General features: G+C 53.4%; 1 protein-coding gene across 5 annotated transcripts in view; it reads right to left on the bottom strand.

Annotated features, from left to right (window-relative positions):
• The window catches only part of SMG7 (SMG7 nonsense mediated mRNA decay factor), a 121,734-nt gene that overhangs the window by 83,417 nt on the left and 14,916 nt on the right, over positions 1 to 23,401 (bottom strand). For all 5 annotated transcript variants that reach the window (XM_075320613.1, XM_075320614.1, XM_075320616.1 and 2 more), the window contains exons 2-6: positions 10,483 to 10,514; positions 8,854 to 8,971; positions 8,367 to 8,499; positions 7,609 to 7,780; positions 6,303 to 6,374 (exon numbers count right to left, since the gene is read on the bottom strand). In XM_075320613.1, the coding sequence (XP_075176728.1) occupies positions 6,303 to 6,374; positions 7,609 to 7,780; positions 8,367 to 8,499; positions 8,854 to 8,971; positions 10,483 to 10,514 (527 nt within the window). The remainder of the gene's footprint in view (positions 1 to 6,302; positions 6,375 to 7,608; positions 7,781 to 8,366; positions 8,500 to 8,853; positions 8,972 to 10,482; positions 10,515 to 23,401) is intronic.

The following is a 23,401-nucleotide window of genomic DNA, read 5'->3' as shown; positions in this document are numbered from 1 at the left end:
AAAACACGCAACCGCAAGTGTGAACTCGTGTCTGGGATGCTTAAAGGGAATCCGTCAGGTCCCTTATACCGTCCATGTCAGCAGCGCAGCCGGCTCCTGGAAACCCTGCGCATGTGCGCGGCTCATTTCAGCGGTGTCGGTGCTCCTCTTGAGGCGGGTGTACGCGTTCTGGCTTCAGAGAGGCGCACTGCAGATGATTGGAAGTGCAGAAGCTGTTTGCTGATCATGCTCACTGAGCCTCTGAGGCCTGGACACGTAGACCTGGCGCACCGACACCGCTGAAATGAGATGCACGCATGATGTCCAGAAGCCGGCTATGACACCGGCTCATGGAAATCATGTCATCACACCCACAGGGGCGTGATAACATGGAAAGAAGGCCAACTAGTCTGGGGAAACAACGCCCTTCGACTAGTCAATTTGCATCTGAAAAACGGAGGTAATAAATGCTATTTTACCCATTGATTTTAGAGAATGATGTTGTATGCGGCTGGTAAGGAAGGGGATTGTGACTTGTAAATGTGACAGCTGCTGGCCTATGGGGGGGGGGGGTAGAATAATGGACCTGAGGTTCCCTTTAACAAAAAGTACCTAAGATCCACAGAACATCCCAATAATTCCCCAAACTTTAACCACAGGAAAGTGTCGCAGATTATCAGATTATTATCACATGTACAAAAGCAAGTCCATTGCACAGAAAGGCTTCGAATACCAGAAAATCTGCCCCCGGCACGCGGCCTTTACAGCAGCTTTCAAGCCGAGGATTGGTTATAAGACAAGAAGAAGCAGAAGAAGCGGTGACATTGATTCTAGCGTCTTCCATGTAGAAGATCCTTAGGTCTGCACAGACTGCAATTGCTGGGGATTTCCTCACACAACCTGCACCAAGCGCCAGTATCAGCAGAGTGTCTGCACGTCCTATCTGTATAATGTGAACTATTGGCCACTCCTGATATCCGTGACCAGACAGCACCGAGCCGGAGAGGCGACCCGAAATAGCCGGAGAGGCGACCCGAAATAGCCGGAGAGGCGACCCGAAATAGCCAGAGAGGCGACCCGAAATAGCCAGAGAGGCGACCCGAAATAGCCAGAGAGGCGACCCGAAATAGCCAGAGAGGCGACCCGAAATAGCCAGAGAGGCGACCCGAAATAGCCAGAGAGGCGACCCGAAATAGCCAGAGAGGCGACCCGAAATAGCCAGAGAGGCGACCCGAAATAGCCAGAGAGGCGACCCGAAATAGCCAGAGAGGCGACCCGAAATAGCCAGAGAGGCGACCCGAAATAGCCAGAGAGGCGACCCGAAATAGCCAGAGAGGCGACCCGAAATAGCCAGAGAGGCGACCCGAAATAGCCAGAGAGGCGACCCGAAATAGCCAGAGAGGCGACCCGAAATAGCCAGAGAGGCGACCCGAAATAGCCAGAGAGGCGACCCGAAATAGCCAGAGAGGCGACCCGAAATAGCCAGAGAGGCGACCCGAAATAGCCAGAGAGGCGACCCGAAATAGCCAGAGAGGCGACCCGAAATAGCCAGAGAGGCGACCCGAAATAGCCAGAGAGGCGACCCGAAATAGCCAGAGAGGCGACCCGAAATAGCCAGAGAGGCGACCCGAAATAGCCAGAGAGGCGACCCGAAATAGCCAGAGAGGCGACCCGAAATAGCCAGAGAGGCGACCCGAAATAGCCAGAGAGGCGACCCGAAATAGCCAGAGAGGCGACCCGAAATAGCCAGAGAGGCGACCCGAAATAGCCAGAGAGGCGACCCGAAATAGCCAGAGAGGCGACCCGAAATAGCCAGAGAGGCGACCCGAAATAGCCAGAGAGGCGACCCGAAATAGCCAGAGAGGCGACCCGAAATAGCCAGAGAGGCGACCCGAAATAGCCAGAGAGGCGACCCGAAATAGCCAGAGAGGCGACCCGAAATAGCCAGAGAGGCGACCCGGAATAGCCAGAGAGGCGACCCGGAATAGCCAGAGAGGCGACCCGGAATAGCCAGAGAGGCGACCCGGAATAGCCAGAGAGGCGACCCGGAATAGCCAGAGAGGCGACCCGGAATAGCCAGAGAGGCGACCCGGAATAGCCAGAGAGGCGACCCGGAATAGCCAGAGAGGCGACCCGGAATAGCCAGAGAGGCGACCCGGAATAGCCAGAGAGGCGACCCGGAATAGCCAGAGAGGCGACCCGGAATAGCCAGAGAGGCGACCCGGAATAGCCAGAGAGGCGACCCGGAATAGCCAGAGAGGCGACCCGGAATAGCCAGAGAGGCGACCCGGAATAGCCAGAGAGGCGACCCGGAATAGCCAGAGAGGCGACCCGGAATAGCCAGAGAGGCGACCCGGAATAGCCAGAGAGGCGACCCGGAATAGCCAGAGAGGCGACCCGGAATAGCCAGAGAGGCGACCCGGAATAGCCAGAGAGGCGACCCGGAATAGCCAGAGAGGCGACCCGGAATAGCCAGAGAGGCGACCCGGAATAGCCAGAGAGGCGACCCGGAATAGCCAGAGAGGCGACCCCGGAATAGCCAGAGAGGCGACCCCGGAATAGCCAGAGAGGCGACCCCGGAATAGCCAGAGAGGCGACCCCGGAATAGCCAGAGAGGCGACCCCGGAATAGCCAGAGAGGCGACCCCGGAATAGCCAGAGAGGCGACCCCGGAATAGCCAGAGAGGCGACCCCGGAATAGCCAGAGAGGCGACCCCGGAATAGCCAGAGAGGCGACCCCGGAATAGCCAGAGAGGCGACCCCGGAATAGCCAGAGAGGCGACCCCGGAATAGCCAGAGAGGCGACCCCGGAATAGCCAGAGAGGCGACCCCGGAATAGCCAGAGAGGCGACCCCGGAATAGCCAGAGAGGCGACCCCGGAATAGCCAGAGAGGCGACCCCGGAATAGCCAGAGAGGCGACCCCGGAATAGCCAGAGAGGCGACCCCGGAATAGCCAGAGAGGCGACCCCGGAATAGCCAGAGAGGCGACCCCGGAATAGCCAGAGAGGCGACCCCGGAATAGCCAGAGAGGCGACCCCGGAATAGCCAGAGAGGCGACCCCGGAATAGCCAGAGAGGCGACCCCGGAATAGCCAGAGAGGCGACCCCGGAATAGCCAGAGAGGCGACCCCGGAATAGCCAGAGAGGCGACCCCGGAATAGCCAGAGAGGCGACCCCGGAATAGCCAGAGAGGCGACCCCGGAATAGCCAGAGAGGCGACCCCGGAATAGCCAGAGAGGCGACCCCGGAATAGCCAGAGAGGTGAGCCCGGAATAGCCGGAGAGGCGACCCGAAATACTGGGCAGAGATTATATAATAACTTCTCTCCAGAGGCAGTGCCGATCACCAAAGCAATACGCAGGGTAAACTTACACCTCGGGCTCATGCAGACGAGGGTATAAAATCCAACGGGTGCGTACAAAAAAAAAAAAAAAAAAAGATATAGGATTCCAAACTGAACATCCACGTGGCATCTAATTTTTAGAGATACATAGGCAACTCATACCTTTTTAATGTAGATGTTAGAAAATGGACTGCACATGGACGTCCGACAGATGTAAAACCGGGCACACGAATAAAAGTCGTCTGAGTTTTCAGGATAAAACTCGATGATTCATTCAGTCTGAAGATGGACAAAAGGGTGTGCGCGCTGCTGAGTATTTGGTGCAGAAATTTATTGCACCAAAATCTGCACCTTGTGGCAGAAAAACACCACAGACGCATGCATTTTTTGCGCCATGAATTTTTGGTCACAAAACTGCATAAACCCACCCCCCCCCCCCCCCCCCCACACACACACACACACACACACACACACACACACACACACACACACACACACACACACACACACACACACACACACAGTGTGCACAGCCTTAGGCTATGTGCCCACGGGGACAGTGTCCTGCGGATATATCCGCAGGAGCTCCCAGAAAACCGCAGCACAACTTTGTTTCCATGCTGCGGTTTTATTGCGGAAGGTCCTGCGGATATGGTGCGGACATTCTGCATTGAGGATACAGTACCATGGCTTCAACACTGCAACCTCAATGCAGAACAAGTGCTGCAGTGATCGGGAGTTCATACTCTCCTCCATCACGCAGCACCTCGCTTTCCGGCGGCCGGGTCACTGTCAGCATCTGCAGGAGAAGGTGGTGTCACGAACCACCGGGGGGTCACTCAGAAATCCCCCGCGCTGGCTACCAGTACGTCACAATCGGGGGGTAACAAGTGGGGGTCACCCCTCCTTTATACCTCCCGACCGACAGACAGAGCACGTGACGCGCTCTCTAGCGCCCCTCTTATAGTCAGGCCAATTATGGAATTGCCCGACAATAAGCAAGGAGGCCGCTATACTACTTATGCCGATTATTGAAGGGTCCCCGGTGAGAGTAGGGTATATATTCCCCCGACCTCCGCGGGCGGAATATATAAAACCTCCCCGAATCTCACTGGCCTCCCCACAATAATCCTTGGCACAACTCGCTGCCACCAACCGCTTCACGGTAACTATTAGCCGAACACACAGACGTGGGATTCAAGATCGAGATAACAGAACAGCCCAAGATTAATTATATAATTTAATCAGCCTAAAGCACACTAGAAACTACAATATATACAATAGGGAATCTACAGAATATACATATGTCAGAGTACAGTTACAATCAAAGCATGGGTTACAAACAGGCATACACAGTTCCAGCAGTTACCTTGTTGCGTCTGGCCACAGGGGGGCGCTGTAGACCAGGTTTCCAGGAACTCCCTCACAGGTCTTTCCCAACCAGGCCCCCGAGCAAAAGAACACTGGAAAATGGCCGAAGTAGGGTTATCAACCTGGGCAAATCCAGGTCCCCTCCTACCTTAGTGACCTCAGAGGGAGCACTGCTCCACCCCTGGCTGGAGTTATGGACAATACCCACACATGGAATATGGGCCATAACTTTGCCTGGGAGCGTCGTAGGCGGACGCCAACGCTCTCATTGTGACAGCTATGAATTTAGCTACAGAACGAGAGGACTCATGACTTGTCTACTAGTTCCCCATTGGCTGATATCACGCCTGGGGTATTTCCCCAGGTCCTGCTCCCATAAAAAGGGTGTGCCAGCATCGTCCGCATGCGGAGACACCATTTTTATGGTTGCCATATTTATCGGAAATATGGCTTGCGAGATATGAACCATTTTTTACTGGAGTCGTCCTGTCTGGATACTTCCAAGCTGGCTAACTAGATAGCAGCCCCTACTACAGGGTCACGGCAGGGAGTCATCCTGTGTCCATTGTTCCCACATCACCTAATCTCCATATCACAGGAGATGGCCATGGGATGTGTTGCTAGGATGTGACACCTTCACAGATGCTGGACATCTGAGAACAAGAAGGGAGGGGGCACTGCCATGGAGTGATGAGAGCGATTATGACTGGAAGTCATAATTCATCTTCATATCCCAGGGTTTGCCTCACAGGTGGGCGGGCCTAAACTAGCTCCAGCTGTCACATGACCGGAGCTCGTGCAGGCTCCGCCCACCTCTTCCTTCCTGTACCAGGATCCACCGCGCTCCTGTGCACCGGACGGAGAAAGTGACTCTGGTGAGGCAGGTAAGTATATGGGACCCTGCGGAGAAATCCGCAGGAATAATTGACATGCTGCAGATTTTTCCACAGGGAAATCCACATTATTTCCGCTGCGGAAAAATCCGCAGCGTGGGCACAGCAGTTCCCAAATGCCATAGAAATGGCTGGGGAGTAGCTGTGCTGCAGATTTTTGAAAAATCCGCATTTTCCGCAGCGTGGGCACATAGCCTTAGGGTATGTGCCCACGTTGCAGATTTGTGTGCAGATTGTCTGTACCCAATACTGCATGTTTTTGCAGGAAAAACACTGCAGAAAGAATATGCGTTTTTTGCCTCGGTGTTGCAGTTTATGCATCAAGATAGGAAAACCACTGGAAAAAAATCTGAAAATCGACAGGTTCATTATTGATGCAGATTTTTTCTGCACAGACAGTCTGCATTGTGGGCACCGCACTTCAGATTCGCATAGACTTTGCTGGGATGCATGTTCCCTCGTACAGTGATTAAAATGCTGCGGGTTTTTTTTGCACATTTTAAACTGTTAAAAATAAATGTAGCCACAATGACCATTGAAGATAAACAGGAACGCTCAGATTTACGACATTAGCTGTTCATAATACGTAACCTAATACAAACCCCCCTAAAACGTGAAATGCTAAGTTTCCATTTAAGACTGGAAAAAAAGTAAAAGTTGGAAATTCCCTTTAAGATTTAAAGCGGAAACAAAACCAAAGCTGAAGATTGGCCTCACCATTGGACGGGACGAGCTGGGCCGCGTGCCGGTAATAGGACTCGGCCTGGCTGGTCTGATTTCTGTAGCGAGCTGGAAAACAATAGAGTTACAATAGTTACACACAGACCATGGATTCTTCCATTATTGGGGACCTGTAATCCAGGTCCTATTCACATAATGAATTTCTTTAAAGGGCAGATTTATCATATAATCCAGAATAAATCCTAAAAGTGTCGGTGACCCCGGCAAACATTCAGCCGCCTGATCAGCCCTCACATCCGGGAAATAGACGGGGTATAAAAATAAAGATCAGATGCAGACTTTGCAGTGGATCTGTTGGAAAATATCCAGCAACGCAGAGCAATGTCTGCCGGGGCTACATCAGCAGATTGGCAATGGTAGGAGGCAGGACTTCCGGTCATGCGCACTATGAAGCCGGGTGTACGCGTCTTGTCTACGGAGAGGTCTAGTGTGCATGACCGGAGGTGTCCAGACTTCCGGTCATGCGCACTATGAAGCCGGGTGTACGCGTCTTGTCTTCGGAGAGGTCTAGTGTGCATGACCGGAGGTGTCCAGACTTCTGATCATGCGCACTATGAAGCCGAGTGTACGCGTCTTGTCTTCGGAGAGGTCTAGTGTGCATGACCGGAGGTGTCCAGACTTCTGATCATGCGCACTATGAAGCCGAGTGTACGCGTCTTGTCTTCGGAGAGGTCTAGTGTGCATGACCGGAGGTGTCCAGACTTCTGATCATGCGCACTATGAAGCCGAGTGTACGCGTCTTGTCTTCGGAGAGGTCTAGTGTGCATGACCGGAGGTGTCCAGACTTCTGGTCATGCGAACCGACCCTAAACTCAGCGATCTGAAGCTGTGACAACAGACACAGGTACGGGCGTCACCGCCGAGGACACTGGGCATTGAACAGCATGTTAGTACACCATAGGGGCATGCTTACATGTTAAGGGGGCGGACTAGTCGGGGAAGTAACGCCCTTGTGACTAGTCCCTGCGCTAATCAGATTATATTATATTATATTATATAGACTCTTTAGAAATCCTTTTTCTATAGATCTGTTTATCTATGCTGGTGTATACAGGGACGGTTAGGCCAGGATTAGCAGTATACACCCAGCACCGCTCGTGGTTCTGCATATTGCACCTGAGGGGTTCCCTTTAAAGTCTGACCCTCGCGTCCATGTCCACACAGATTGTGAGAATAAGATGCACGTGTTGTGGGGCAATAGACTATAGAACATCAGCGTTCTCCGTGTGAACATTATCCTAGGGACACATACAGGACTGGGACAAGTGACACAAAGTCTCACCAATATCTCCGAGATGCACCAAGCAGTGCTGGCAGATGTAGGAGCAGGAGCTGGCCTGCGGCTTCACCACGCTGCCGCCGTGCACCGGCTTACTGCTGATAATCCCCAGCTGCGAGGACTTCACACGGCACGGCAAATCCACATTGAACACCGTGCACAACTCCTGCAACAGCTTCAGGACGGAATAATAAAAAATTATACAAAACACAGAAATATAACTATAGCAATAAAGCTGCATTCACTCATCAACGAATGGCCGCGGGTCTCCGCACCTGAACTCAACCGGCTAATGGGCAATAATGAGGCCGAGTGGCCGGTCAGTGCCCTGCGGTCCGAATCAGAGCGAAAAACAGAAGTGCGAAAGTGGACTAAGGACACATTCAGATATCTGCGCACATCGGCCCGAACTCTGACCGCCAGGAACAGACTGCCCGCGGGTCTACTCCCCGATCTCAGCGGCCTCAAACATATACGAGGCGGGTCTACTCCCCGATCTCAGCGGCCTCAAACATATACGAGGCGGGTCTACTCCGCGATCTCAGCGGCCTCAAACATATACGAGGCAGGTCTACTCCGCGATCTCAGCGGCCTCAAACATATACGAGGCGGGTCTACTCCCCGATCTCAGCGGCCTCAAACATATACGAGGCGGGTCAGGAAACCAGCGGCCAGTCCAGAGGCCAGACCGATGTACACGGACGCCTGAATGCGCCACAAATCCCGTTATCCATCTACATAACCGCGCGTGTCTGGCTCACCTGTGTATAGAAGCCACTCGCTGCCTCCAGGAATAACGACAGATTGGCCTGCACCTCACTGCGGTTTGGGTTTGACCGGTTTTTAGCTTGACCCTGCAGGGTCGTAATCTGGTTCTTGAAGGCGTGATTCCAGCTAAAAATGAGCGGAAAAAAGACCAGTTGGGTTAATGGTCTCATATCTGCCATTGCCATCCAATCATACAATCATTCATATAGCGAGGTGCAGACATTTCATTGTAAGGCCTTCTTCACACTTTTTTTTTTTTTTGCAGGAAGACCGTCAAGTATTTTAAATGTCCCAAAAACGTGACTGAGGTTTCCGAAATTGATGCACACGTCACTTATTTATCACTTGCAGATTTGAAGCATATTCAGGTCTGCAGCATGTGAATGCAGCCACCACATGTAAACCACATAACGTGGGCTGCACCTCCCCCGTGGGGGCGATGAAGTAAGGGCACAGCTAAATCGTCACGTAGGCACTCACAGGTCCTGCTCCACCTTCTTGTCCAGGGCATACTCCAGGTCCGTCACTAGCATCTTCTGGTACAGGTCCTGTAGAGCCTGACGGGACGTCCACACCTCCGCTGTGCCCGGCTTAAATTCTGGAAAGCAAGACACCATGACAGCAAACAGCAGCTAAGTCTTATCTTAACCACAATGCACCTTGGGAAAAGTATGCAAATAAGCTTTCTTCCAGAAGGGAGGAGACCATTGCTACTACAACCCACCGGCAGCTATCCACAGAAAGAAGCATCAAAAAGGCCCAGTACCCCGCTCTGTACAGAAGAGGGCGCACATCTCCAAAACAACCGACTACAGGTGAGGGCAGGTGTAGCTCCCTCCAGTCAGAATACCGCTATACTGTGAACGTTACGCCTATCCATGGAATAGGGAATAACTCCCCGATCGCTGGGGACTCTCAAGAATAGGGGTCCTGAAGAGCCCCGTGTGAACGGCGTGCGCTGTGGCTCCATTCATTCTTCTGGCACAGAGCTCGGCGTTGCGCTCGGCTGATATCTCCATTTCTCCACCACAGCGGTATCACCAATGCATGTTCAATGCCCATAGCAGAATACTCCGCAGCCGTCATCTTCAGCTCTTCCCCGCGCCGCTCCAGATCCGTCCCGCCATCTTGTAACCGCAGCTCCTAACTGACCGGAAGTAACAGGTAAATGTTACCAGCTCTTGATACAAGTCCTTCCCATAGAGAAGCGACTTCCGGTCACACAAACAATGGAGCGATCCGGCAAATCACCAACTGCAGAAGACGACCGGAGCAGTGCCGAGACCAGCAGAAGCTGGAGAGCGGTCAGTATTCTACTACGGGCAGGGACTCACAGACACCGCTCAGCACGGCGGTGGTGCTTCAAGAATGAACGGCGCAGAGGCGCACACCAGCGATCACCGCTCCAGTCACACGGCTTTCGGGGTCCCCATTCTCTGGACCTCACGGATGTGGGAGAACTTTCAATCTTTCGGATACTCCTTTAATGCACTGAGTGTTATGGCAATAGTATGGGGCAAGATCAGTTGTGAAAATGTAGGACCTGGTCAGTAATCTGTGGCCGTCCTGAGAGGAGCTGCTACCTCCTGACATCTGTGGCTCGTCTTTTGATTGGCCGGCCTGGTGACATCACATGTGCATCATGCTGCAGTGATGACATCACGCCAGGCCGGCCAATCAAAAGAGGAGCAATGTACGAGGCCGGACTCAGGACTCCCGCCCAATGGCTACAGATTGACCAGGCCTGGAGAATCGACTGCCATCCCCTCTATTCCCAACCATCTGACTGTCTGGGGGATACATTAGTGATCAGCACAACAACCTGGGGGGGCGACAAACATGAAAATCCAGTTTGGAGCCACCTCCATGATTCCACTAGAAAATTACAGGACCAGCCACTTCTATAGAGTATTATTGCTGGACGCGCCCTGAGAGGTCGGGAGATCACATGGTGAGGCCCAAATCACCTGGAATCACATGTACTGAATGCCAGAAAACAATAAATCCGCCTAGAGCGCTCCTAGAGGCCGTCCATGGTACTGCAGATACTAACATGTATCCACACGAGTGGCAAGAACGGAGCGGATACAGGTCACAACACACGCTTACCTGTCATATCTGCTTTCAGGACCTCGGCCTGCCTGTATGGAGGAAAGAGCAGAGGCGTCAATAAGAGGACACGAAACGTAAATTAGTCTAATCCCAGACCAGCCCTTTGTTCAGGAGCAGCGGCCCCCCCGGACCACGTCTCCTGTGTGCCCGGGAGGTAACAGAAGACAATAGAAGTTGGTGTTTGATGCCGCGCCAAAGGATCACTAGTTCAGATAGTCAGACCAATGTCACTTTATTTTCATCCAGGTCTACGCGTTTCAGGAGCACCTGCTCCCTTCCTCAGGACCGTCAGTATACAAATAACATCAGCCACCCAGTGTTATCTGCCACTGGGTGGCTGCAGCCGTGGATCGATTATTCATGCTGATATAGTGGTTGTGACTTTCACAACCACATCTGGTGAGTAGCATTACTCCCCCCTCCCCTCCCTACATTTTGTTGGGTAAGACCCTATTGGCGCTTGTTTATCCACAGCTTTTTTATTCGTGTGCCCGGGAGGGGGAGGGGGGGGGGGGGTTCATCCCAATCAACACTACATAGTGCAAACAATAGGAAGGGCCTGAGTCCGGTCACTGCATTTACTCTCCAATGGGCTTCAGTTGGATAACAACACATACTATTTAAAAAAAAAAAACAAAAAAAAAACAACAACAAACAAACAACAACAACACACAACCTACACAATATATCCATATATGAAAAAAAATATATATATTAGCCTCTGCCACAGGAGAAAGCCGCCGCCAGAAGCCTCTGCCACAGGAGAAAGCCGCCGCCAGCAGCCTCTGCCACAGGACAAAGCCGCCGCCAGCAGCCTCTGCCACAGGACAAAGCCGCCGCCAGCAGCCTCTGCCACAGGACAAAGCCGCCGCCAGCAGCCTCTGCCACAGGACAAAGCCGCCGCCAGCAGCCTCTGCCACAGGACAAAGCCGCCGCCAGCAGCCTCTGCCACAGGACAAAGCCGCCGCCAGCAGCCTCTGCCACAGGACAAAGCCGCCGCCAGCAGCCTCTGCCACAGGACAAAGCCGCCGCCAGCAGCCTCTGCCACAGGACAAAGCCGCCGCCAGCAGCCTCTGCCACAGGACAAAGCCGCCGCCAGCAGCCTCTGCCACAGGACAAAGCCGCCGCCAGCAGCCTCTGCCACAGGACAAAGCCGCCGCCAGCAGCCTCTGCCACAGGACAAAGCCGCCGCCAGCAGCCTCTGCCACAGGACAAAGCCGCCGCCAGCAGCCTCTGCCACAGGACAAAGCCACCGCCAGCAGCCTCTGCCACAGGACAAAGCCGCCGCCAGCAGCCTCTGCCACAGGAGAAAGCCGCCGCCAGCAGCCTCTGCCACAGGAGAAAGCCGCCGCCAGCAGCCTCTGCCACAGGAGAAAGCCGCCGCCACAGGAGAAAGCCGCCGCCACAGGAGAAAGCCGCCGCCAGCAGCCTCTGCCAAAGGAGAAAGCCGCCGCCAGCAGCCTCTGCCACAGGAGAAAGCCGCCGCCAGCAGCCTCTGCCACAGGAGAAAGCCGCCGCCAGCAGCCTCTGCCACAGGAGAAAGCCGCCGCCAGCAGCCTCTGCCACAGGACAAAGCCGCCGCCAGCAGCCTCTGCCACAGGACAAAGCCGCCGCCAGCAGCCTCTGCCACAGGACAAAGCCGCCGCCAGCAGCCTCTGCCACAGGACAAAGCCGCCGCCAGCAGCCTCTGCCACAGGACAAAGCCGCCGCCAGCAGCCTCTGCCACAGGACAAAGCCGCCGCCAGCAGCCTCTGCCACAGGACAAAGCCGCCGCCAGCAGCCTCTGCCACAGGACAAAGCCGCCGCCAGCAGCCTCTGCCACAGGACAAAGCCGCCGCCAGCAGCCTCTGCCACAGGACAAAGCCGCCGCCAGCAGCCTCTGCCACAGGACAAAGCCGCCGCCAGCAGCCTCTGCCACAGGACAAAGCCGCCGCCAGCAGCCTCTGCCACAGGACAAAGCCGCCGCCAGCAGCCTCTGCCACAGGACAAAGCCGCCGCCAGCAGCCTCTGCCACAGGACAAAGCCGCCGCCAGCAGCCTCTGCCACAGGACAAAGCCGCCGCCAGCAGCCTCTGCCACAGGACAAAGCCGCCGCCAGCAGCCTCTGCCACAGGACAAAGCCGCCGCCAGCAGCCTCTGCCACAGGACAAAGCCGCCGCCAGAAGCCTCTGCCAGAGGACAAAGCCGCCGCCAGCAGCCTCTGCCACAGGACAAAGCCGCCGCCAGCAGCCTCTGCCACAGGACAAAGCCGCCGCCAGCAGCCTCTGCCAGAGGATTACTTCCCTTCAAATAAAGGGAACAGATGCTGAAATGCCACCTCCCCGATCGTTCTCTGCCCTGACCGGAGCCCCCCGTACACATCAGGTGGTCCTCAGGAACTGTGAGGTTCAGCAGGTTTCTCAGACTTTCATCTAACTTATATGAGGGGGTCTTAAAAGGTTTATTCCCAATTTGATAGATGGATATTGTTAGATAGTCTTTGTAATAAAACACACAATGCTGATTAAAACTTGCAGTCATGAAGAGGTTAACACTTTTTTTCCTTTTGCTTACAGCTTGTTGCCTAGGAGACCGGCCATTGTTGTGTCTAGATATTAAGGTGCTGCACTGAAGCTGGCTGCGATTTGGGGATAGGGTCATTCCGTGGCAAGTGGACCAGTGGCCCCCCTCCACCTGCTCCGATTTTGCTGTAAATTTATAAGGATGTACATGTATGTTTGAAAAGAGGTTGTGTACATTTTTAGGGCCAGATCTCATACATTGGGCAGTGTTGACCGGTCACTGGAGGCCCCCCCCCCGCCACCCCCCAAGGCTGCGGCTTCAGCTAAGAGGATGGTGCACACTTGGGCACAGCCATTAGCGTTCTATACTGGCTATGATGCGGACATTTGGCATACTAGCTCAACTTTTGCTGCTAAACACGATATTATTATTACCGGTTATGACAAAACAATATTTCGGCCGCAATTTTGTGTAAAAGTAGCTTGCAAAACGCCTCGCATAAAATGTATGCCTAACTCTGCCCACATATAACTCCAGACCAAAGCCCAATAGTAACTGGTGCTTTGCCCTGTACATGACTGTGCATTGCTGCAGTATCACGGGCACAGCATATGTATTTGTGGAAATATTCACACCCACAGATGATGACAAACTTAAAAAACCCGAATTTTACCTATTTTTAGGTCACATTTCTCAAAAAGGGTCCCCCTAAAATCTATTAATTCTGATATCATTAGAAAGAGCACATTTTTCTCTACAAGGATCATTGGGGGTTTTTGGAGTCTCTCAGTTTAAGAAAAGAGAAATCCCTGAACCTGGAGTTATTTATTAGGCTACTTTCACACTTGCGTTTATTTCCTTCCGTTACAATCCGCCCTTTTGGAAAACAGCGGAATCCGTTAATGGATTACGCTGTTTCCCATAGACTTGTATGGGTGATGGATTGTACCAAAAGGACCTGCGTTGCTTCCGCTGGCCGACGCTCCGTTGCTTCCGCCCAGCGGGAGGAACGCAGCATGTAACGTTGTTTTGAGCAGCGGAATCCTCTGGATTTCACTGCGAATGCTCTTTTTTTTTTTTTTTTTTAAATCAAACTTTATTTTGGCTCGCGGTGGCCGAACGTTCAGCTGAGCGGCCGCCGGCAAGTCACAGCGCTCAGCTGAGCGCCCGGCGGCCGGCTGCAGGGAGCGATCAGCTGAGCGCCCGGCGGCCGGCTGCAGGGAGCGATCAGCTGATCGCCCGGCGGCCGGCTGCAGGGAGCGATCAGCTGATCGCCCGGCGGCCGGCTGCAGGGAGCGATCAGCTGATCACCCGGCGGCCGGCTGCAGGGAGCGATCAGCTGATCACCCGGCGGCCGGCTGCAGGGAGCGATCAGCTGATCACCCGGCGGCCGGCTGCAGGGAGCGATCAGCTGATCACCCGGCGGCCGGCTGCAGGGAGCGATCAGCTGATCACCCGGCGGCCGGCTGCAGGGAGCGATCAGCTGATCACCCGGCGGCCGGCTGCAGGGAGCGATCAGCTGATCACCCGGCGGCCGGCTGCAGGGAGCGATCAGCTGATCGTTCACAATAGTCTGCCACTGGTAAAACTGTAAAAAAAAAATCAAAACGAATTGCGTTGTTTTACAGCATCCGTTGCGCCACTATATGCAACACATCTGGTGCATCCGTTACACAACGCAATGCAACGGATACCGTTCAACGCAAGTGTGAAACTAGCCTTAGGCTGCTTTCACACCTCCGGTTTCTGCAATGTGGCACAATAAGGCACTTTGCAGGAAAATCGCAACCGTTTTTTTTTTTTGCTGCCGGTTGCGTTTTTTCTGCATAGACTTTAATTAGTGCCGCATTGTGCCGCATGGGCTCGCGTTCGGTCTGGTTTTTGCAGCAGGCGGCAGATTTAGCCGATGCGGCGGCCGGATGGAACGTTACCTGGCACGTTTTTTCATGCGGCAAAAAAAAAAAAACCGCATTGCGCCGCATTCGGCCGATGCGGCGCATTTTTCAATGCATGCCTATGGCGGCCGGATGCGGTGCGATGCGGCAAAAACTGCATCCGGCCGCCGCATGCGGTTTTTGCAACTGCGCATGCTCAGTAGCATGCCGCAAGCAGCAAAAACCGGACGGGCCGCATGGGAAAAACTTATGCAAAGGATGCGGTGTTTTCACCGCATCCGTTGCATAGCTTGCACAGCTGGATTGAGCCGCAGAGCTCAAGCCGGATGTGTGAAAGCAGCCTTAATAAGCAATGAATGGTAACTGCACTACTCAACCCTTGCGTTGGTCCATGGTGGTTATACCACAACCTAGTCACTAAGAATTGGTCTTATAATCCTATTAAGAATTGTAATAATGCTGTCTTTCGAGAATTGGCAGCCCCATCGCCTAGGAGCCATGGCCGATAGCCGTGCAAGGCCAGCCGCGGGCGGTCTCCTTATCGCAGGTTCTGAAGCCTGAGAGTGGGGGTCTTTGCCTAGGATCCCAAGCCTAATATTGGGTATCGCTTGTTGTAGTCAGCATGGACTGACCACATTCAGGGGATCCTGACAGCTCAGAAATGTTGCAAATATGCAATGGCCCAAGTTCACATATGATGGGCAGCATGGAGAGGAGTCTGCTGGGAGGCTGTCACCTAGGCACTCCCCACACCGGGCGACGTGATTGACAGGTCTCTCCCTACAAAGCAAGAAGGTTTGATCTGCAGGGTTGTCCTGGATTAGGAGATAAGTTAGCGGTGTGACTGCGGATACCCCACAGGTCCGCTACTAGCAGCGCGGCTGCGGAGCCAGAGGCCACGCCGGCCAAGACAATAATAGTGCTCATCATGACTATTGCATCATCACCGCCATTCTGGTAGGACTTTACACAAGTTTAGAAATGTTAAATCAGACTCTGCCGAATTGCCAGAAAAAAAAAAAAAAAAAGACGTGCTGGGCCCTATGTAACATTGGCCTGAGGGCGATCAGATAGTCGTGTTACAGGAGGGTGTGAACGCAGCCCAAGAACCAGGCGGGGAGAAGCCCGAGGAGATCACCAAACACTACATAAAGGGAATCAACAGAGGACGCTGCGAGTTATTAATGTGCACCCGAAATTACAAAACAAAATAACATTATACAGAAAAAACATCAAAACTAAAGGAAAAGAATATGAATTCATGTTTCTACAGATACCGAGGAGATTTATCCACAAACAGAACAGGATTTATAATGTTAAATAAAAATAAATATATATATTCAAACAATGTAAAAAAGACATATAGCCAGCCAGTGATGGAGCTCAGTTTATGTGGGCCCGTGAAGAAGGCACATAGTGCTGAAACACGTAGTCCCTTGCCGGAGTGCTATTATTGGATTGGAGTTCCTTATACTTTTATATGACACTAGAAGGTGGCCGGATTCTACGCATCGGGTGTATTCTAGAATTTACGTATTGTGTAGTTCATGTATGATTTTTGTTATATATATATATATATATATATATATATATATGTATGTACAGCCCCTACACAAACACTTGGTAACTACACACAACAACATATATAATATATTATATATATATATATATATATATATATATATATATATATATATATATATATATATATATATATATATATATATATATATATATATATATATATATATATATATATATATATATATATAATATATTATATATGTTGTTGTGTGTAGTTACCAAGTGTTTGTGTAGGGGCTGTACATGTTCTGGGTGTTGTCTGGGTGTGGCGGGGGGCGAGAGCGGTGTTGTTTGTGTGTGTGGTGTGTTTTGGGGGGAGGAATGTTTTGTGCAATGTGTGTGTTGTGTGGTATGTGCGTATATTTGTGTGTGCAGCGTTGTCTGTGTGTGTGTGTGTTGGGGGGAGGTGTGCACTCCCAAACGTGCTCCATCCGCCTCGCTGCGCACTCCCAAACGTGCTCCATCCGCCTCTCTGCCCTGCCAGCATCAGCCTCTCTGCCCTGCCAGCATCAGCCTCTCTGCCCTGCCAGCATCAGCCTCTCTGCCCTGCCAGCATCAGCCTCTCTGCCCTGCCAGCATCAGCCTCTCTGCCCTGCCAGCATCAGCCTCTCTGCCCTGCCAGCATCAGCCTCTCTGCCCTGCCAGCATCAGCCTCTCTGCCCTGCCAGCATCAGCCTCTCTGCCCTGCCAGCATCAGCCTCTCTGCCCTGCCAGCATCAGCCTCTCTGCCCTGCCAGCATCAGCCTCTCTGCCCTGCCAGCATCAGCCTCTCTGCCCTGCCAGCATCAGCCTCTCTGCCCTGCCAGCATCAGCCTCTCTGCCCTGCCAGCATCAGCCTCTCTGCCCTGCCAGCATCAGCCTCTCTGCCCTGCCAGCATCAGCCTCTCTGCCCTGCCAGCATCAGCCTCTCTGCCCTGCCAGCATCAGCCTCTCTGCCCTGCCAGCATCAGCCTCTCTGCCCTGCCAGCATCAGCCTCTCTGCCCTGCCAGCATCAGCCTCTCTGCCCTGCCAGCATCAGCCTCTCTGCCCTGCCAGCATCAGCCTCTCTGCCCTGCCAGCATCAGCCTCTCTGCCCTGCCAGCATCAGCCTCTCTGCCCTGCCAGCATCAGCCTCTCTGCCCTGCCAGCATCAGCCTCTCTGCCCTGCCAGCATCAGCCTCTCTGCCCTGCCAGCATCAGCCTCTCTGCCCTGCCAGCATCAGCCTCTCTGCCCTGCCAGCATCAGCCTCTCTGCCCTGCCAGCATCAGCCTCTCTGCCCTGCCAGCATCAGCCTCTCTGCCCTGCCAGCATCAGCCTCTCTGCCCTGCCAGCATCAGCCTCTCTGCCCTGCCAGCATCAGCCTCTCTGCCCTGCCAGCATCAGCCTCTCTGTCCTGCCAGCATCAGCCTCTCTGTCCTGCCAGCATCAGCCTCTCTGTCCTGCCAGCATCAGCCTCTCTGTCCTGCCAGCATCAGCCTCTCTGTCCTGCCAGCATCAGCCTCTCTGTCCTGCCAGCATCAGCCTCTCTGTCCTGCCAGCATCAGCCTCTCTGTCCTGCCAGCATCAGCCTCTCTGTCCTGCCAGCATCAGCCTCTCTGTCCTGCCAGCATCAGCCTCTCTGTCCTGCCAGCATCAGCCTCTCTGTCCTGCCAGCATCAGCCTCTCTGTCCTGCCAGCATCAGCCTCTCTGTCCTGCCAGCATCAGCCTCTCTGTCCTGCCAGCATCAGCCTCTCTGTCCTGCCAGCATCAGCCTCTCTGTCCTGCCAGCATCAGCCTCTCTGTCCTGCCAGCATCAGCCTCTGTCCTGCCAGCATCAGCCTCTCTGTCCTGCCAGCATCAGCCTCTCTGTCCTGCCAGCATCAGCCTCTCTGTCCTGCCAGCATCAGCCTCTCTGTCCTGCCAGCATCAGCCTCTCTGTCCTGCCAGCATCAGCCTCTCTGTCCTGCCAGCATCAGCCTCTCTGTCCTGCCAGCATCAGCCTCTCTGTCCCCAGCATCAGCCTCTCTCATCCCAGCATCAGCCTCTCTCATCCCAGCATCAGCCTCTCTCATCCCAGCATCAGCCTCTCTCATCCCAGCATCAGCCTCTCTCCCCCCAGCATCAGCCTCTCCTTTCTCCTCCCAGCAGCCTCTCTCATCCCAGCATCAGCCTCTCTCATCCCAGCATCAGCCTCTCTCCCCCCAGCATCAGCCTCTCCTTTCTCCTCCCAGCAGCCTCTCTCATCCCAGCATCAGCCTCTCTCATCCCAGCATCAGCCTCTCTTCTCTCAGCCTCCCCATCCCAGCCTTCCCCAGGATCAGCCTCTCTCCTCCCAGCCTCCTCCAGCACGCCATGCTCCTCTGCCGACACTCACACACCCGATCGCATACACTCACACACACCCGATCGCATACACTCACACACACCCGATCGCATACACTCACACACACCCGATCGCATACACTCACACACACCCGATCGCATACACTCACACACACCCGATCGCATACACTCACACACACCCGATCGCATACACTCACACACACCCGATCGCATACACTCACACACCCGATCGCATACACTCACACACACCCGATCGCATACACACACACACCCGATCGCATACACTCACACACACCCGATCGCATACACTCACACACACCCGATCGCATACACACACACACCCGATCGCATACACACACACACCCGATCGCATACACTCACACACACCCGATCGCATACACTCACACACCCGATCGCATACACTCACACACACCCGATCGCATACACACACACACCCGATCGCATACACACACACACATTGACGATATTGCACATACGCGCTCATACTCACAACATCCGGAGATACCACATGCTTCTGGCCATGTGATCCTCCGACAGGTCCTGGAAGGTCACAACAGCACAGTATCGAGGCCGAGAAGCAAGCGATATCGCCGGATGCTGTGAGTGTGTGGATGCGATGTGATGTATGTGTGATGTGTGTGTGAGAGTGAGTGTGAGCCGGTGTACACTGTTAACTATGATACACATCGGGTAACCAAGGGACCTTAGTTACCCGATGTGTATAATGGTTATCAGCGTTCACGGCCTCCGTGAAGATCCCAGCATCGCAAGGTTATGTCTGGCGCTGCTGGGATCGTGACGGAGCCGGTGTAGAAGCAAGCGATATCCCAGGATGTTGTGAGTGTGTGGATGTGATGTGTGAGGTGTGTGTGAGTGTGATGTGATGTGTGTGTGTGTGTACTCACCTGGGAGTCGGAGCTACGTGTCAGTTGGGCAAGAGCGAGCGTGCATTGCGTGAGGGGGGCGGGGCCTGCAGAGAGCCGGGGCGAGAGGCCAATCCGTGTGGGGGGGGGCGGGGCCATGGCAAGCCCAGCGGCCAATCAGCTTTGTGTCACCGTAAGGACACAATTTTGGAGCATGACAGACAGAGACAGACAGACAGACAGAATAAGGCAATTATATATATAGATATAGATAATGGATCAATAAAGAATAGTTTAGATTCTGATGAAATTTCATCCTTTTGCTGGATCCCAATTCATATTATGTGTATATACATATATAAATGCCAAAACCGGGTTCTCATGAGGGTCAGGGGTTGGCCTGCGCCGTGGCTCCAGAGCACGCAGCCGGGAGGCCACAATCTCGGGGGACACGGCAGAATATAGATTCTTCATACGCTGCGGCCAGTGCATTAGGCCCTCAATTAATATTCTGGAGGTCGGAGCCATTACAGGGCACAGTGGGGACAGATGAAAGCTGCACCATAAAAAGAAAAAAAAAAAAACTGTATAAAACGGTTTATAAAGTACATGACGCATGTAAAGAGAAATATAGGGCAAAGTGTTCTCTCCATAAACACAGAACAACAAGGTGAAGAGCCCAGCGGCAGCGCACGACGGGCAAAGCTTCACATTATTCATACAGTTTGTTTTTTAGGGAATCCACAGTGGGATTAATGAGACGAATCCCCTCAGTCATTAATGAGAGATCCAGTGTCACATCAAAGCATAGCAGGGACCGGATTGGGGTAAATGTTGGAAAAAAACAAAATGATATCAATTAAGAACAGAACTAATAATATGGATGTGAGAACCCAGTAACAATGGGTAGAGGCAGCGATGTACATAGGAGGGGGTCCTGTCCCCATAGATCTACATTGGACAGTGTCTGGGACCCGGGATTACGTCGCTTCCTCGCACCAATTCATCACCCTCTTTGTCAACCTTGGAAGAGGCGAGTCCTTCCCATCAACCAATAGCAAAGATGGAGTTGTCCTAAGCAGGGTGTAAGGCTCGCGGCGGCAGAGCATGGCACTGAGCTGGAAGGTGCCCGCCAACCCCAGCGCCTGCTTTATCCACATGTGCTTGTGAGGACACACCTTCAGCTGAAGTGTATTGTGGCACAGAGACCCACTGGATCACTGCACTGCAATAAATACCCACAGCCAATCAGAGGCCAGCAGCTGATATTGGCTAGCCAGGCTTTGGTAAAACAGGACAGTGATGGGTTCAATCGACATGGCAGACACGCCACTGTCAGCTGAAGGCCTCTACACAGACTACAGAAGAGGACACCGAGCATCATGTGTATAGAATGTATACAGAGGCAGAATGCGGGACACGCCTGCCAGGAAGGGGTCCCGGATTGCGGCACCCGCCTGCCAGGAAGGGGCCCCGGATTGCGGCACCCGCCTGCCAGGAAGGGGCCCCGGATTGCGGCACCCGCCTGCCAGGAAGGGGCCCCGGATTGCGGCACCCGCCTGCCAGGAAGGGGCCCCGGATTGCGGCACCCGCCTGCCAGGAAGGGGTCCCGGATTGCGGCACCCGCCTGCCAGGAAGGGGTCCCGGATTGCGGCACCCGCCTGCCAGGAAGGGGTCCCGGATTGCGGCACCCGCCTGCCAGGAAGGGGTCCCGGATTGCGGCACACGCCTGCCAGGAAGGGGTCCCGGATTGAGAGACATATGCAATATATGCCATTAGGGAGAGACAAGCTTCCACCAGACACCTAAAGGCTATGTTCGCACGCTGCAGTTTTTTCTTACAACAAATCTGCACCTTCTAGCAGAAAACGCAACAAAAATGCATGCACTTTTATCGTTTTTTTGTGAAATCAATGGCTGGAAGGGATAAAAAATGCTGGACACAAATGCACAAAGCATTGACCTTCTGCAGTTTCCGGTCACACAAAATCTGCAGACAAAAAAAGGCCACGTGCGCACAGCAACTCTCAGCTGTCATAGACTTTGCTGGAGAAGGAGACATGCAGTTTTTTGGTAAGAAATGCAGCTTGTGCATGAGGCCTTAGCTGCCAGCAGAAAAGCTCCATTCTCCAGCCCCACAGCGGGATATCCCACAGGTCCTGACATAAATCAGCGCAGGCCGAAATCACCGTCCGGAGGCATGTGCAAGGCACACGGAGGCATGTGCAAGGCACACGGAGGCATGTGCAAGGCACACGGAGGCATGTGCAAGGCACACGGAGGCATGTGCAAGGCACACGGAGGCATGTGCAAGGCACACGGAGGCATACTGATTCCTTCATACACCAAATAGAAGGCTACGGCATAGTGTGAAGCAGCGGGGGTCACCACCAGCCCCTGACAATACAGCACATTACTGCAGGGCCTATGGCCATACGGAGATACGACGTGCAGGGGATGCCGGGCGGGAGTGTTACTGACTATAGCCGTGTATTATGGGGGGGCAGGACTATATATGTATGGATAATATGTATTACAGGTAGGGAGGGTTCACCAATAATTATGTAATCACAGTCACTGCAGCCTGGGGTGTAGAACAGTGATCAGACTGCATTAACATCAAGAGCAGCGCTCGTATCTGCAGGCGGAGATGTCAGAAATGTGATCCGTCATGGCCACAATACAAGAGAGCAGGTGACAAGAACACGACCAACAGCCCCGGGAACACCTCGAGACGGTGACACCAACAGCCGACGCCCGGCTCCATCACTGCGCAGGTCATCTACTGATTCACATTACACTACAAGAATGACTGTTACATTTCATAGAAAAGCAGAAACCCAAAGAAGTGGACGACTACACGAGTCTGCAGCATGCTGGGAGTTGTAGTTCTATCACAAAGATAGAATCCAGCAATATGTGATTAGAACTGCTACTAAGAGAACAGATAATGTAACGCCTGATGACGGGATATCTACACGTGCGGCTATAGAAAGCGCCTGACACCTCCACACAACACTGGCAATAGGGTACCCCCGAAACACAGAATTAAGGGGGTCCAGGGCACAAGGAGCAGGTTCTGGAAACTGCAGGCTCTGAGCAAAGATGTCAGCTACAGCCTCTGTAATGGGAAGCCTGTGTGATAGACACAATCACCTGGAGACAGACATATGGATAAACCGCACCTATAGATAAGCACGTCAGCCAATAGGAATACAAGGGAGAAGAAGACTGCGTTACTGAATATGACCGAGGCCTGGAGAGCGTTTTAGTTACCAGTACAGAGCACCCGAGCATGGTAGTGTCCGCTCATCACTAGTTACCAGTACTGAGCACCCGAGCATGGTAGTGCCCGCTCATCACTAGTTACCAGTACTGAGCACCCGAGCATGGTAGTGCCCGCTCATCACTAGTTACCAGTACTGAGCACCCGAGCATGGTAGTGCCCGCTCATCACTAGTTACCAGTACTGAGCACCCAAGCATGGTAGTGCCCGCTCATCACTAGTTACCAGTACAGAGCACCCGAGCATGGTAGTGCCCGCTCATCACTAGTTACCAGTACTGAGCACCCGAGCATGGTAGTGCCCGCTCATCACTAGTTACCAGTACAGAGCACCCGAGCATGGTAGTGCCCGCTCATCACTAGTTACCAGTACTGAGCATGGTAGTGCCCGCTCATCACTAGTTACCAGTACTGAGTACCCGAGCATGGTAGTGCCCGCTCATCACTAGTTACCAGTACTGAG

Source organism: Anomaloglossus baeobatrachus, chromosome 8 (genome assembly GCF_048569485.1).
Source record: "Anomaloglossus baeobatrachus isolate aAnoBae1 chromosome 8, aAnoBae1.hap1, whole genome shotgun sequence".
Lineage (NCBI taxonomy): Eukaryota > Metazoa > Chordata > Amphibia > Anura > Aromobatidae > Anomaloglossus > Anomaloglossus baeobatrachus.
Note: the sequence above shows the minus strand (reverse complement) of the source record. Positions and strands in the feature narration are given on the sequence as shown.